General features: G+C 43.1%; 1 protein-coding gene across 1 annotated transcript in view; it reads right to left on the bottom strand.

The window, feature by feature from the left end:
- CRYBG1 (crystallin beta-gamma domain containing 1) overlaps positions 1–10,329 on the bottom strand; it is a 47,540-nt gene extending 37,211 nt beyond the window's left edge. The window contains exons 1-3 of the mRNA XM_063096856.1: positions 10,314–10,329; positions 8,171–9,777; positions 1,255–3,589 (exon numbers count right to left, since the gene is read on the bottom strand). Coding sequence (XP_062952926.1) covers positions 1,255–3,589; positions 8,171–9,777; positions 10,314–10,322 — 3,951 coding nt within the window. The 5' untranslated portion in view covers positions 10,323–10,329. The remainder of the gene's footprint in view (positions 1–1,254; positions 3,590–8,170; positions 9,778–10,313) is intronic.
- Between the last annotated feature and the right edge of the window lie 6,405 nt (positions 10,330–16,734).

The following is a 16,734-nucleotide window of genomic DNA, read 5'->3' as shown; positions in this document are numbered from 1 at the left end:
GGCATAACCCTTATAAACAAAAGCTCTTTGGGGTTCTTAATAATTTTAAAATGTAAAAGGATCCAAGACCAACAAATTTGAAACCCACTGGTTTATGAAACCACATGAAAAAGGGGATCTGCACCCCTGCTGGAAACACAACAATACATTTTGAAAGAGCTTGCAAAATCACATCCTGTGATAGGATTGTAGCAAAAGCCAATACAACACACTGAAACATGCTGCGGTGCCTTGCACAGATGAGGAAAGGTACAAGGTATTTTCCGCCTGGATAAACACTGTTGAATCATGGTCTGCACCTGCCAGAGAGCCTGGGTTACGGGGTTGGCTGCTGCAATACAAGCTCCACTCATGTCTCCAAACTAGCAGAGTGATCTCTAAACCTCATATTCTGCCTTCCTCTTTCACTGTCCTCCCTCAACTTGAGTACCAAGCTTGGTAACAAAAAGGCACAAATCCACATCAAAAACTGAATAAAGAAAATAACTTCCGGCATTCAGATAAAATAAGATAGAGAACTCATAATTGTTCTTCAAAAATCATTTGAGGGTACTTCAGAAAGTTCATGGATTCATATTACCTTTTAATTCTATTTTGCTATGAACTTTTCGAAGTACCTTCACATTTTGCTGTCCTCTCTGTAATATTAAAGGAAAGATCAAGTGTAAGCCAAAATTCTTTACTCACCACAATTTTGCAGGAAACAAATTCCCTGATGAAACTAATTCCCAGTAAACAGAAAATACTTTCTCAACTGCATGAGATTAAACACATATTGCTACTCATGGGAAGAAAGAGCACAGCGTGAAAGAAGGGAGGAGGAAAAGGTTTCCTTGGCTGGGGGCTTTCCAAATAGAGGTAGCTGCTTCTCAGCTCTCCAAAATTCTAAGTAAAGTACTGAGCATTTTTACACAGAATAGCTAAGAAAAAGCATCTTGTCTGTCTCTGAACTCTCAAAACACCTTATCTATACCTTTCATAATACGACGTGTAAATTCACATGTGCCTTAAAATGTTTGTAGTTTATTCTCCCTGCTAGGCTACGAACACTTTGAGAGAAGGATCTTAGTACCTTTTTTCTTGGACCTAAAAGTCTCTTGTACATGGTAGGTTTTCAAATATGTGATGAATGAATAGAAAACTATAGTACAAAAGCATAAGCATTTCTAAAAGGATAACATGAATTGCTCATTGTCTCTCTCTCTCCTTACTTTATAAATACCCCCAAATAAATGATAATATGTTGCTACTTACCATTGTATCTGATAATGACATTCCAGAAAAAGAAATGCTTGGCTCATACCGGCTTGATTTGAAAAGACCCATGAAGTCGGTGTCACTGTTTCCATAGTTTGGCAAGTTTGATTTAAGAACACTTTCAATATGATTAGCCTTTTCCATATCATCACTGTTTTTCGGTTTTGAAAATTCAGAGAATTTAGTTTCTGGCAAACGTAGGTTGCTTCGTGAATCCAGATCGTCTTTGGTTTCCTCTTTTTGCAGGTGTTTTTCCATGTGGCTGGGACTTTTCAAACCCGAATTAGATGTACTTGACGAGCTGAAATTGAAGACCTTTAAGGAGTTGTCGGGTGGAAGGTTTGGCTGTTCTTTGTCTGAATCACAGGGCGGGGCACCCTCAGTCATGGGCTGTAACACTGAAGACCGAGATAGAGAACCGTTTTGAGAAATGCTGAAAGATGTGGTCATAGTATTGATTGATGTCACAGAGGGAGAAAAGATTTTGTCTTGTGGCAAAGAAGATAAGATACTTGAGAAAAGTGCACTTTTTTCTAGCCTCGATCTCTTGACTCCACCATCTGCAATGTCCCTGTTCTCTTTGTCATTTATTTCTGGAGTCACCACAGGTTCATCTTTACCATTCATGTTAGAGTGCAGGGACTTGAAGAGGACACTGTGCTCGGTGGATGCACGTTTGGGTCTCAGTTTGGATTTTGTGTCAAGGTTCTGCATTAAATGTAAAACTGGTGACATTTCTGGCTGGTTGTCTTTCTTCTTCCCCAAACCAAAGGTAAACACGTTGGGATCAAACACCTTTTCTAAATTGTCTTCGTGAATAGGAGGCATGGCAAAGTGAGGGGCAGGAGAGTTTGGCACCCTGGCTTTCTTTTTCTTCTGGGGCACACAAATTGTGCTGTCCATCTTTTTTATAGTTTCAGCGAATTTTTCCATATCAGAAGAAGAGTCAAATACACTATCATCACTACCAGCAGAGATGTTCAAAAGACTAGCAGGAGTATCCTGGCCATTCACAACATTTTGATCTGGCCTTTGAGGAGTTTCTAAACGATTTCTGCTGCTGGGAGAGTTGGAGGGGCTGGATTCAGCTGCTGGGTGTGTTCCATTATCCTGACTTTGAGCCTGGATAGGCAGAGCTCTCTCTGATTCTGGCGGCACGACCTGTGGGCCAGATTCTGCCACATGTTCCTCTTTGAAATGAGTTTGCTTGGGTGATGTGCTCTCATTGCCCAGCACTTCCTCTTGCTGGGGAGCACAACTTGCAACGGAAACCACTTCAAGTTCATCATTGTGACAACTTGGCAACTGCACTTCTCTAACTTCAGAGCTATCTGAGATGATCTGGGAACTAACATCCTGGGTATTCTCCATGGGGAGCACAAAGGACCTGACCTGGACAAGGACCTTGGATGGACACTCATTTCCCACAGCTTCTGAGCTGTGCTCTGTGGACAAAGAAGGGTTTGCTTCTGCTCCTCCAAGTTTGCAGAGTGGCATTTTCTCATTATTCTGATGAGACACAGGCAAAATACATCCATTATGGTGTTCTGACACTTTTAGATCAGTGCATGGAAAACTGATGGGAGCCTGAACACATGCTTCTTTGGGAACATCCTCAGGAATGGGTGCAGGCAGTGAAAGAGAAGGCCCACTGGATGACTCAGCTGGGGGCTGTGAGTCAGAAAATTTATCCTGTGGCTTTGGTATGGCCGTTGGAGGTGAATCTTTGGTATCAACAACAGTGGAGATGTCTTGTGCTATATCAGTCGTATTTTCAAGTACAAGTCTTTTGCTGTCAGCAGTCTTTGAGTCACCTTCTCCTAAGAGCTTATGGTCCTTGACAGGAATCAGAGCAGTAGCCACTTGTTCTGAAGGGCAGCCAGCATCTGCCTGCATATCTGCTTTATCTCCTTGGTTAAGCTGAGGACCCAGAGTTTGATTCTTGGGCTCTCCTTCCATTCCTCTGGTTGCTGGTAGAATCTCTTCAGGGAGAGAAACTTTGGTTTCAGCAGAGGTTTCCTCCACCAGCACACCATTCTGGTGACTGTTAGCCATTACTTTCTTTTCGGGTTGCTCCATTTCCTTGGCTTTTTTGGCTAAATTCAGCTTCGCCCTCCCAACAAATGTTTTATTAGAAGAAGGAGTGTTCCTTGTGCCTCGAATGTCAGCGTGTCTTGAGCTACTGTTTGCCCGTTTGTTTTCAAATAAGGAGATTTTGGTGGCAGTATTTCCTTTATGAACTGGCTGGCTAAATGAATTATGCTCATTTCCCAAACTGTCAAGATTCTTAGGGGTTTTAAGATTTAGTTCCACGTGTTTAGGCTTGGCAGGGCTGCCAAAAAAAAAAAAAAGAAAGCAGTAAGATAAAGTTATTGACCTACTTTTAAAAAGTGAACACACAAATCGACTTATTACAAAACTATGAAAAGCCAACATCCTCCTGGTATATAACATTTGTTTTTAAATAAAACTATTTTTAAACAATCCTAAGTACACTATCAACTATTTTTAGTGGATGTTTTGCTTGTATATGAGAGATGAGAAGATTATATAGCTAGAAAACTCTAGGGATAAGGGTTTAACAAGATTGTCAACTACCTACTATGTATGCACAGTACTCAGCACTGGAGTTGGAAGACATCCTAAGGTCTGAAGAATATTAGACCAAATTTAATTACTTAGTGCATTCCCACACTGTAAATATGTGAATGTTTTCCCCAAATACCAATTACTCTATGTATTTTTATCATAACTTTAAAAAAATTATCTCAAAAGCCTAGGTTATAAAAAATATTCATCTATTATTGATCTCTTTAGATATTTTATTTTTCCATCCTTTTTCCACTCTGATTATAGGAGTGTGTTCGCCAGGGAAAATCTGGAAAATATTTTTAAAATCACCTATAATCCTACCACTCAGAGAATATCCCTGTTAACATTTTAGCACATTTCCAGCCTTCTTATATGCATAGTTAAATATTTTTAATAGAATTGAGACAAAGTTTGGTATCCTGCCTTTTAAAAAAAAGGAAGGAAGGAAGGAAGGGAATACTTAACCTTACAGTTAACATTTTTGAGGTTACTAAAAAGTTTGTTTGAAAAGTTTTCTTAATGTCTGTATAAAAGTCAATTTTATCAATGTACCATAATTCATTTACTGATTACTCAATTGTTGGTTTTGTCACTACTCACTTCTTGGGCAAAGAGACTCCCCTCTGTCACATTTCTTGGGTATATTACCCCATAATGGAAATAATGTCTTTGAATGTACACAGTGCTTTCTTTCAGAGAAACAAAATATGCTCTGTTTGGCCTTTGCTGCCTCTGGTCCTGGCTCTCACACTAATTATCTGTGTGAATTTGGTTAGGTTACTTTACCTCTCTGGACCCTACCTTCTCTATGAAAACAAAACAAAACAAAACAAAAACAGATGGTTTAGAACAGGGTTGTTTTTATTTCCCCTCAATTTATGTTTCAAGGACTCTTTTGAGTTTTCTTCAAGGGTTGCGGTTGGGGACAGTTGGGATGGAGAGATGGGGCTGTCCACCCTCCTTTCAACCAGAATCATTCCCACTTATCTGCCTCATGTATCACTTCTATATAAGCTTTCCTAGAAGAAAGGGTTCCAAAGCTTTAAAACAAACAGAAAGGGAGGGAGGGAGGGAGGGAGGGAGGGAGGGAGGGAGGGAGGAAAGAAAGAAAGAAAGAAAGAAAGAAAGAAAGAAAGAAAGAAAGAAAGAAAGAAAGAAAAGAAAAGAAAAGAAAAGAAAGCCCAAACCACTGAACTAGTGGCTTACAAAATAGGAGAGATAAATAATAACCACTATCAGTCACTGATTGCCAAGCACTTTAGAAATATGGCTTACCTGATGTACAACTTCGTACACTCTATTTTAAGATGAGGAAGTTGAGGCTTAGAGAAGGTAAATAAATTGCCTGAGGTCACATAGCTAGTAACTGACAGAACCAGGATTTGAAGCCAAGTGCTCTGGTTTCACACCACTATACTATTCAGCTTCTCTAAAAAGGATCAGACTAGACTCACCTGAATGAACTCCCCTGGTTCTTTCCATCTTTATCATTTAAGGAGTCATTGAGTTACCATGAGAGCTATAAGATAAACTAATCAGACTTTAGAGGCCACCTTGACAATGAGAACAGAAAAGTGGAGAAGCACTGAAATTCCATGCTGCCTACTGCATGAACTTGGCCTTCAAGAAAGTTGGGCCTGAGCAGCCTCTAGAAGGGATAGGAAGTATGACTTTGGGTGAGATGCTTTATCCTTCTGGATAAAATGAAAAGACTGCGCTAGATACCATCAAGTCCTCCTCAAATGCAGCACTGAGAATTTAGATTTTCATTCTTTTAAACTTTATTTAAATACTAAATTTGATACATGCTCATTAATTTCTCCCAGGCTTTGCTTTCCCCGAAATCTCCCTAAGATATCTTGGCTCTCTTATTATAGGTCCATATCTTAAATTTAAAAGCAAAATTAACTTATAAGTATTTCCTTAAAGTTTAAATTCTAAAACCAGCAAGATAATGACAATTTTTAAAAGCTAACAGTTAATGAGGGATGATCACATATCAGAGAATACACTTTTTAAAAATTCTCACTAATCAGCTCTAGGAACAGCACTCAAGTCAAATGTAAAAGTGTATTTTAGGATGTAAATGGAAAACTTTACAGGTTAGCCAACAAGCTACTTTAAGGACAGGAAACACACATCTGCACATTAAAGATTTACACCAAGATCAAAATACATTTTACAACCATACTTTCTGTGTTATTAAATTCTGCTACCAAGAGTCACTACAATTAACCTAGTTCAGACTAATTAAAAGGAAGCCGCCTATAAATTCATGCTGTAATGCCTTCATTATAATGTGAGAGGGAAAAATAATCTGGAGTCTAAAAAGCCATAGTTTCAGGAGGAAAATTCTTATTCTAAACATGCCATTTTAGGAATTTCAACATTCGGCACTTAGTATACAACTTGAAGAAATTATTTTTCTAATAGTTGCATCAAGAAACATGCTGCTTCATAGTCATTTTTCAGAGAATATACAATAATTTTCTAACTCTTCAGTCTCAATTGTTTTTAAAAATAATCTGATAACATCTTTACTTGCAATACAGTCATAGGAAGAATTAAAGGGACTGAACAAACCCATCAGTAAACAGAAAAGGGTCAAAGGACTAGAAAGAATTATTAATTTTCCATTTTAGTAGTTTGCAATTCACCATGTGCGAGACACTGTACAAAACAAAATTAAGTCATAAAGAAAATTTTTAAGTAGAAAATAATCAGTACTAAGAAAAAGACATTTGGTTTAGTTCTATTACAAGAAACAGCTCATGAAGAAGAGTTTCATTTTAAGATTCTCTTCCCTGTATTTGTTTATCCTGCTCCCTAACAGTGTAACATTTCTGGTTTTTCTACTGGTGTCTTCTGAATGGGAGACAGGTGAAGTGTATTTAATCAGGTACACAGAGACATTTCTCTAGGACTCACACTTAGGAGGTTTCGGTGTTTTGTCACACTGGCCTTCTACAAATAATGGGCATCATCCACCCAGGTTATTTCTCTGACACTACCGTTACAGAATAAATAGTTGACTATATATATCAAAGGTTTCCAGGTTGGCAGCTGGTGAGGTAGCTCAAGTTATTCATTAAGCACAATTTCCTCTCAAGCATTTACCAAACAGACCTCCTACCCTAAAGCTTATTAATCCAAAGAACCAAATAGAATGAATCCATTTAGTTCAAGAATGATAATGTTGTGAAATGCCAGCTCTTTTAATAAATGTGTTAATGTAGGAAAAACTTAGGCACTTAATCATTTTTCACAAGTGCTAACTGGGGGGTGGGTGGGGCAGCAGGAGTGTGGGAAGGGAGGATCTTAACAGTTTTATGGAGCTCCCTGCCCTCCCTATCCTGTCCACCTATACAAATCACGTTTCTCATCAAGGCACAAATCCCAGCTCCTCTGAAAAACCAATAGTGGATTCTCCCTCCCTTGCACTTCCCGGCCTTTACAGATGGTAATATCCATTTGGCAGTTTAATCCTATATCACCTCATGTTGCTATTTGATTTGTGTGCTTCCTGTGTGCCCGAAGGGACCATAAACTTTTCAAAGGCAATGTGCTGAATCATAGTTGTGGGTTCCCCCCCCATAGTACTGAGCCATGCACAGAAGGTACTTGTAAAAAATCAGTAAACTTAACAGCAAGTAGTCACAGTCTATTGTTCTGTGTCCTTTCATTTAACAAATAATCTTCCAGTAGGAACGCTGATCTTTCTTCATTTGAATAACTGAAGACTACTTTTCGACCTGGGGGCAAAAATATCACCAGGCTTCCAGTTATAAAGGGAAAAAATAACCAAGATACTTGTATCAGGAACTTCTTTTAAGCTTTAGGCCAATAATGCACTAAGTTCCATAAAAAGTTCTGTGCTTCTCTTAGACTCGTATGTTAAAAGCTACTGGGTCATATTGAACGTATTAGTATTTTCAAATTCACGGCTTATGTGTTTTAAGAACATCCTACCCTGGAATGTCCGTGTACACTGTGAATAAAGAATAGAATTAGCTCGTTTCAAGCCGTGAAGTCTTATCTCCACTATTGATGTAAACGCTGAGCCTCAAGGGATATCCTAGAGGATATAATAATTTAAGTCTTACATTAAAATAGGAATTAACCGATGAGGCTGCCACACGTGTCACCTTCTTAAATGCTGTGTAAACTAGCACTTCGCTATCTTAAGTTCCACACAGAGGAGGAAATTCAGTGCACAGACGCTTCTTAAACAAACGCAGACCCTGAGCCTCTCAGAGCGCCCCCCGCCCCCGCACGTCTGCGGCCACGAAACTCGGCCCCGACCAATTCCGCGGCTACTTACAGGGTCACTTTAGTGGTCACAGTCGACCTGCCCGCACCGAAATGGTTCCTGGGCTTCAAGCCGTCGGCGTCAGAAGCTCCAGCCGATCTGCCCAGTTCCCTGCTTCGGCTTCCCTCTCCCCGGCCGTCGAAGTGATTGGCGAGCGGGCCCTTCTTTTGCTCGGGCTTGATCTCCGGCAGCAGCGAGCTGCTCTTGACCGTGAGCTCGCGGGGGATGACCGGGGCCGCCTCCTCCCCGCTCTCGGGAGCCGCGCCCTTGGCCGCCGGACCGGGGTCTGGCGCGGGTGCCCGCTTGGGTGGGGACTCCTTGGGGGGAGCCCGCGGGCCGCTGGCGGGCGGCGTGGGCACGGCCTCGGGGGCGCGGCTCCTGCCCTTCCTCTTGGTGGGGGACGAGGCCGGGAGCGGCTGTTTGCTCCGCTCCGATTCCCCTCGGAGTTGCCCTTTGGGCCCAGGGCCCGGACTGGGCTTGGCCTCCGGGCTCGCAGCGGAGGCAACGCCCCCGTCGGGGGCCGCGCGCGGAGATTTCACTTTCTTTTCCGCCGAGACGTTCTCGGTAGCAGCGTTTGGCGCCACCTCGTAGTTGAACACCGCGTCGTCCTTCGCCGCGCTCTCCGGCATCGCGGCGTCTGCGCCGGGGGAGTCGGTGGATTTCTGCGACTTCCTCCGCCTCCCCGACCTGCGACCGCTCGACCTCTTCATGCCGTCCCAATCTCCGCAATCTTCTGCCCCGGGGGTGATCACTACCGGCTCGTCCACCTGCGCCCCCTCAGTCTTGCTCAAGTAGATGTCCAAAGTTAACACTTTGGAGGGATGGGAGCGCCCTCCCGGCCGGGCTGTGCCGCTGGCCTGCCCCGAGCCAGCCCTGTTCTCGGCGCCCTCAGCGGGACAGTCACCTGGCGGGGCAGACACGTCCTCGGGGGTCTGGCTGCGTGCCTCTAGGGGCCCCAGAGAGCCTTCTTGGGCACATGCGCGGGGAGTTCCGTCAGGGACCTCGCCTAGTCCTCCCGAGGGTCTCTCCCCGGTGGGCGACCCTGGCACAGCCCTCACACCCCGGGCTGTCTCCTGTTCACGGCCAGCGCCTGGCGAAGTGTCCTCCCCTGGACTGTGGGCGGGCGTCTCTGCGTTCTCTTGCCTGGAGGAATTACCTGGCGAGGAATGCAGCTGCTTGGCAGTGGTGGTGGCATCTGGGAAAGTCACTCCCTCAGCCTCCAGAGATTCTAATTGGGTTGAATGACTATCATGGCACTGCTGCACAGCTGCTGCACTGCCGCTCAAGCAAGGTGACGACGGCTCGGCGTCAGGAGGGGCTGCCTGGACACAGCTCTCGGCGTGCTCGCCCTCTGCCTCCTGGGGCTTCTCTTGCGGGGAGCCCTCCTGGCTCGTGTCGGTTTGCTTTGGCTGGCTGCTCTGAGATCTACTCTTCTCACACTCTCTTTCAGGGAGTTCAGAAGAGGTTGCATCTTTGGGAGACACTGATTTGACAGTCCTTGAGCTGGTGGGACTGTCCAACCCGTTTCTGCTGCTCCTTCTCCTGCCTGCTGTGAAGAGAGTGCCAAGTTTCCCCAAAACTGGCTTCCTTCTGTTCTCTTCTGGTGGTTGTGCTCGGGACTGAAAAACAAAAGGGAAATGGGGAGAGAAAAGATGAGAATCCGTCCCCCCCCCCCCCGCTTTAGTAGTATATTACAAACCACAAGCCAAAATGATAATAGACCAGAATTTCTAATTGAAAGTGAAAAAGTTGTCTTTGTTACATTCATTCCGACCAAATAAATTCTGGTTTTACTTTTGAATTTTTCTCAAACACTACTTATTGGCACTACTTAGAATAGCATTTAAATCCTTTAACTATAGTTCTTACTTTTTAAAGGGAAATTAGAAAGGCCCCCAAAATCACATATACAAAATACACAATCCCAGTTCTCTCTAGCTTTTGCTTTTGACCTCCTTCCTCAACAAAGATGCAATTTCAAAACAGCCATGTGTGACTACAGGGCAGAAGTAAACACACTAAAGTTGTCTTAAGACAGAATTTTTTTCTGAAACACAGCCCTTTGTTTTTGCAGGAGGGAAGGAGGACCAGGAAAAACAGTAATGGCAGCGTTCTCCTCGAGAACATGAAGGAACCCGGTTCAACGTACTCATACCGGCAACATGGAAACGTCAGGAAAACCTGGAGCAGTGCAGCGCTTGCGCCCGCCCCTAGCAAAGCGGCGGCGGGGCGGGGCGGGGTGGGGCGGGGCGGGGCGGGGCAGCGTGGCGCTCCTCCAATGGGAGAGGGGCGCGAGCATTCAAACGCCCGCGGTCCCCACCCGCCCGATCCCGCCTCTTCCGAGCTCACCCGGGAGGCTTTGCCTCTCGGGGACTCCCAGGAGTGTAAATATTGGGGAGGGCGGGGTGGGGAAGGGGATGAATGGGGGGGTATGGAGAGGAACGTGGAGGGGCGGCCGCCTTAGCACACCCTCACCGCGGGCGGAAAGCAGCGCGGGGGGCTGGGCCCAGCCTCAGGAACGATCCGCGCGGCTCCTGGCAAGGGGTAAAACCTGAGCTTCGTAAGTCGTCTGGAGCAAAACGGCCTGCACCCGGTGCCCGCGCCGGAAACCAGGAGGGAGCTCAGAATAAATCAGTGCGAGCGGTGCGCCCGGGTTTGCCTCTGCGGGGAAGGGGTAGGCGAGAGGCACGGGGCTGGCAGGAAGACGGGGAGGCGGGCCTGGGAAAGGGAGGGCCGGGAGCCTAGCTTTGGCTCCCAGGGGAGGACAGCGTATTCCCGGTAAACGACTCCACTGAAACCAGGCCCATTCGTGTGGCCACGATAACTTAAGAATTATCTCTTACACTCAAAGCCCAGGTGCTAGCTTGAGCCCCACCTGTCCTGGAAGGTAAACATTCGGGACTATTTACAGGAAGATTCCTGAATTACTCTTAGCTCCATTTCATTTGAGTAACATGGAGCCAATGGACTTTGGTAGGAAATATAAAAGGCTATTAAGGCAAAGCATGGAATTAACAGGGCCAGCAAGCATTTGTTGAGACATCCTGGCACTGTGACATCGTGTAACCCTGCTACAGCCTAGTGAGGTAATGCAGTTACCCCACAGTGGAGATAAGGAAAGGAAGCTCGGACCATAAAGAGACAGAAACAAAGTGTGTTGGGGGTAGAGACAATAAAGTCAGGATTCAAACCCAAGTCCTCCCCTTCCAACCCATGCTCTTTGACTCCACCACGGGGCCCCTTGTAGAGACTTGAACGTTCAGTGAGCAGGGAGAACCAGAGTGGGCCAGAGGAATAGACCTCAGGTGACACACCCCCAGAGGCAGAGCTCCTGAGGAAGTGCTCATGAATCAGATTTGCTCACAAACTTCTGGGGCGATTTTTCTGGTCTGAGAAGCACCTGGTTGGAAGCTTTGGAACTAGCAGCTGCTGCTGAGGGGATGGACTACTGGTGCAGCCACCCAGAGCTTCTGTGGCTTCTAAAATCTAACTAGATTTTGATTAATCCAGCTCTTCCTTGGTTACATAAATAATACAGGAAGAATTCACAGTGTGATTTCAGAAAAATACATTAAAATATTTTGACTTCCTAAGGAAACATTTGGATTCTTTTACAAGTCAGAAAAGTATTACATGATTTTTAAACCATAATTCATGTTTACTGAGCCATGCTTATCGTGCCAGATACTTGCTAAGTGATTTACATAGATTCTCATTTTATCCTTCCAGCAGCCCTTAAGGTAGGTAGTCTTTTTATGCCTATTTGTAGAGATTCCTTATCCTCCTCTGATGCCCCAAAGCCCGTAAAGTCTTTCTGACTTGAGCTGACATAGAGCTCTTTGTTTCTACGGCCTGGACAGGCCTTCTAATATATCCTGAAGAAGTAGCCAGGGAAAATAGGTTTGAGTCTACTGGCTCAATTCCAGTCCCTGTCAAAATAAAAGAACTAAGTGTATGTATTATTCTGTCCTGCCAATGATGTTGCAATCCGATTTTCCCATGCAGTGAAGATGCCTGGTCAGCAATCCTCTCTGTGTCCAGTACAGGCATTTCTTCATTTATGGCTACAGCTGGTTTTTTCAAAACTGAATGCTGCTTCTACTCAGCTCATCACCTACTTGACTCTTCCTCCTCCCAGAGGGGCAGCCTGTTTATCACCTGACCGACTGTTCTGTTGTTTCCTAGAATTCCAGAATTTTATTTGTTCATACACAAATGTTCATAGTAGCTTCATTCATAATAGCCCCAAACTAAACAACTCAAATGTCCATCTCTGGTGAATGGATAAACACACTGTGATACATCCATACAACAGAATACTACTTAGCAATAAAAAACAACAAACTTCTAAAACATGTAACAACATGAATGAATCTCAAAAGCATTATGCTAAGTGGAGGAAGCTAGACTCAAAAGGTTAAAAACCATATGGCTGCATTTATATAACATTCTAGACAATGCAAACCTAATCTATAATGATAGAATGTAGATCAGTGGTTGCATGAGGGTTGGGGCCTGGGATGGCGGGGGAGGGAGTGTGACAGTGTGACTGGGAAGAGGCACAAAGGAACTTTTGCAGGTAATGGAAATGTTCTATAGCTTGATTGTGATGATGTTTACACACATGTACATATCTTTCAAAACTCAAACTGTACATTCAAAATGGGTATATGTAAATTATATCTGAATAAAGTTGCTTTAAAAAGAAAGTTTTTGCCTGGGAAATAAAGAACAGAAATATAGTGTGTGGTGCAGTCTGTCAAAAATTTCACAGTTCTTAAAAGGAGGTCTCATGCCATTTCAAAGGACAGACTCATTTACAGGCGAACGCAGGCTTTTCCCCAACGGGTCAGATCTCTGTGGATCTCCAGGATTATATCTTTGAACAGGATCATCAGGGTAGGGCTCAGAATGCCCCATTCTTCCTGAGTAAAGTCACATCTTTGAGGAACACCCCTTCCTAAACAACACATATTTCTTTTCAGTCAGGGATTGTTTCTTTTCAATGCTCATGGAGGATGCATGGCAGATGGAGAATGAAAAACTAGATGCCCTGCGAGTTGTTGGAGAGTGGTAGTAGGCACCTTCTTAGATACAAGCCTTTGGAGTTGGACTCTTAAACGTAGGATGGGATGCCACAGACCCAGCATCTTCTCCCTCAGCCTTGACGATAATATGTTAGGAAAGGGAATGTTTTGCAAAGAGGCCACCAGGGCCCATCTGACTTCTTCATGCTGCCCCAGACTCACCTCTCTTAGGCTTTCGTCTGGGCCTGGACAGGGTCCTGAGTGTTCTCAGGCTGGGTGTTCTGAGAGCCCATGCAATCTGGGGGCCTCCTTTGTAGTTATCTTTTTACTATGTCCCTTCTGCTCACCTCATGTGCAGAACCTGCCCTTGGCATGCTCCCACCACCCATGCCCTATTGGGAGGGGAGCAGTCCACAACAGGACCATGTTACAGATGGTCCACGGCTGTGTGCTAGAATCTGTTTCAGAGTGTTCTTGCTGGCTTATATGACATGTGGCGCATTAGAGGGCATGTGTAAGCTGCCATGACGAGACCATGTTCCAGCAGTATATAGAGGCCAGGCAGTGCTGGCTGCAGTGTTGTTCTGGGATTCTCAACCTTCTTGGTGTGACAGGTGCCACTTAGAAAGTGTTACCTTGGGCTGCTATATATAATTTCAGAGGTCTATGCTATCTCCTCAACCTAATGGGGAGCAAAAGGCCAGGACATACAGAATAAATTGTTTATATACTACAGTACATCCAAAATGTCCAGACATACAGGCAAAGTAATGTGTTTATTGTTTTTGTTTTTTCCAGATTACCAATTATAGTCATTGCTTTAAATTAAGAAGTACTTCACCTGAAATCATGTTTAGAGGTTGAAGAAAAATATGTTGAGCATATTATTTGAAAATGTAACTAATATACTGTTTAAAAATAAATCTTTCATATGTTTCCCACCTTTTACATTCCCCAGTAGAATGTAAGCCCCTTGAGAGCAGGAAAAATGTCCTGTCTGCATTCCTTGCAGCTAGCATAGGGATTTACAGTGAGAGGTGGACATAACGTATTTGCTGATACTAAAAAATTGATAACATCTCTCCTCTTTCAAAGAGAGTTGTCAACATTCTTGGAGATAACCAGAAAAATAGTTAGTTCTAAACAAAACAGAATGAAAATCTTTTCTGCCCAAGACTTCATGTGGTCAAGAATTGCAACTGTTTTTCTGCCTGTGTAAGGATTCTGCATGTTGATGGAGCTGCTGGCACACAAACTTTGATTTCTTCAGGTTTACAGCTGGCTTCCAGCCCAAATCTGACTTGGGAAAGCAGATCAAGATCTTTTTACATGTACTCACCTGTTCTTCTAAAATGTGGCCGTCAATGTACAAAAGTAATTCTTTTTATTATTTTTTAATATTTGTGATTCCCTAAGAGCTCAGAATCTAAATACTAAAGGACCAAAGACTAATCTTCAGTTAGGTCATCCATTTAGAAATGATATGATGAGGGAGACAGAGAATAAGTTGGGGAGAAGAGGGCAGAGCAGCCTCAGGAGAGGACTTAGCCTGCCAGCCCTCCCACCAGGTGCAGATAGCAGTCCAGTCAGCAGCACTGGGAGGTGATTGAGACCAGGAAGAAAGAATGGAGGGGGCAGTTCTATGACGAGGACTGCACAAGCCTCTCCAACACAGTACCATTGACTCTAGGCTGCCTCTGAGACTTCTAGTGACCTTGAGACCTCATAATTTAAGGTCAGTTTAACCACATTTGAAAGTGTGGCTGAAAATAGATTTATTCTTGAAAATAGAACAATCTTTATCTTTCCAATTAATATACACTGCCCAGAAATTCCTGCTTCCTGTAATTTCTAGTAAGAATTACTGACTTCCCAGCAACACTTTTCAGTTAAGAAGCAGAATGCAAGCTTTCATGAAGATAACTCCGGAATACTACTAAATAGGGATCAAATCATTTATCCTCCCCAAAATTGTACATCTGTCATATAGGGTATTGAGAAATTCACATGAAATGATAAATGTGAACATGCCTTGAAAAGCACGAAGTGGCCTATGACAGTGATGGCTGGCATTATTAACTGATATTTTGCTAATGTTTCATAGCCCAAGTTGAAATTATAGAAGCTAAGTAAATAATAAGATTAATTTATGGTTCTTAGTTGGTGAGATGGCAATGAAAGTAGCAGGTGATCAAATACAGTTTCTAAAAGAGTTAATGTGTCTGCAGAACTTGGCATATCATTGCTTATGAGCACTCATCTTTAATGTGTCATGGCTAGAATAAAGAAAACAGAAGTCTACCCTTTTAAAAAAAATTTTTTTTCTTTTGCACATCATAATGTATAGAATATATGCAACTATAGAAAGTGACCACCTTTGGATCACCCCATGTAAAATAGCACTTCCACTTTCTATAACCTTATCCTCCTTTATTTTTCTTCATGGCACTTATCATTACCTGAACTGTACTGCATATTTATTTGTATACTTCTTTATTGTCTGTCCTTCATTCCAGAATGTAAGTTTCATGAGGATGAGAATGTAGTTTTGTCTCCAACCCTTCATCAATGCTTGGTACTAGTAAGTACTCAATAAATAGTTATCAAATTAACACATCAACCATACTTTCCAGAAATCCTTTAGTCTCTCACCTATCAACAAGCAAGAGCCAGACAACAGTGTATAATGGAATGGCCAGTGGTTCGGGGGCAATCATTTATCACAGGTCCTGAGTGAGCAATTTTCAGATAAGGAAAAAGGCCTGTCTCTAGCCTTAGTCTCCTTCTCAAATGATTCCCCTAAATCCCAGTTTCTGAAATACTCCTCTGAATTATTTTAAGCATCAAATGAGATGTTAATGAAACACCCAATACAGTCTCTGGGGAAGAGACAGGGAATGGAAAAGTAAACCATAAAAGAAATACATATTCAACCCCCAAAGCACAGACAATAAAAGCAAAAATAGACAAATGGGACCACACCAGACTAAAAAGCTTCCACACAGCAAAGGAAACAATGAAGTGAAAAGACAACTCACAGAATGGTAAAAGATTTGTGGGTACTTCAAAAAGTTCATGGAAAAATAGAATTAAAAGATAATACAAATCTTTCCATGAATTTTTTGAAGTACCTTCATATTTGCAAACCACACATTTGATAAGTGGTTAACATCCACAATATATAAGGAACTCAAACAACTCAAGAACAAGAAAACAACTCAATTTTTCAAATGGGCAAAAAACATGAATAGACATTTCTCAAAAGAAGGCACATGAATGGCCAACCGGACTATGAAAAAAATCGTCAACACCACTAATCATCAGGGAAATGCAAATTAAAATCACAATGAGATATCACCTCACATCTGTTAGGATGGCTGTTTTCAAAAGAGATGAAAGATAAGTGTTGGGGAAGATGTGTAGGAAATGGAACCCTTGTATACTGTTGGTGGGAATATAAATTAGTACAGCCATTATGGAGAACAGTATGGAGGTTCCTCAAAAAACTAAAAATAGAATTACCATATGATCCAGCAATCCCACTACTGG

The sequence above is a fragment of the Cynocephalus volans genome, chromosome 5 (assembly GCF_027409185.1).
Source record: "Cynocephalus volans isolate mCynVol1 chromosome 5, mCynVol1.pri, whole genome shotgun sequence".
NCBI lineage: Eukaryota > Metazoa > Chordata > Mammalia > Dermoptera > Cynocephalidae > Cynocephalus > Cynocephalus volans.
Note: the sequence above shows the minus strand (reverse complement) of the source record. Positions and strands in the feature narration are given on the sequence as shown.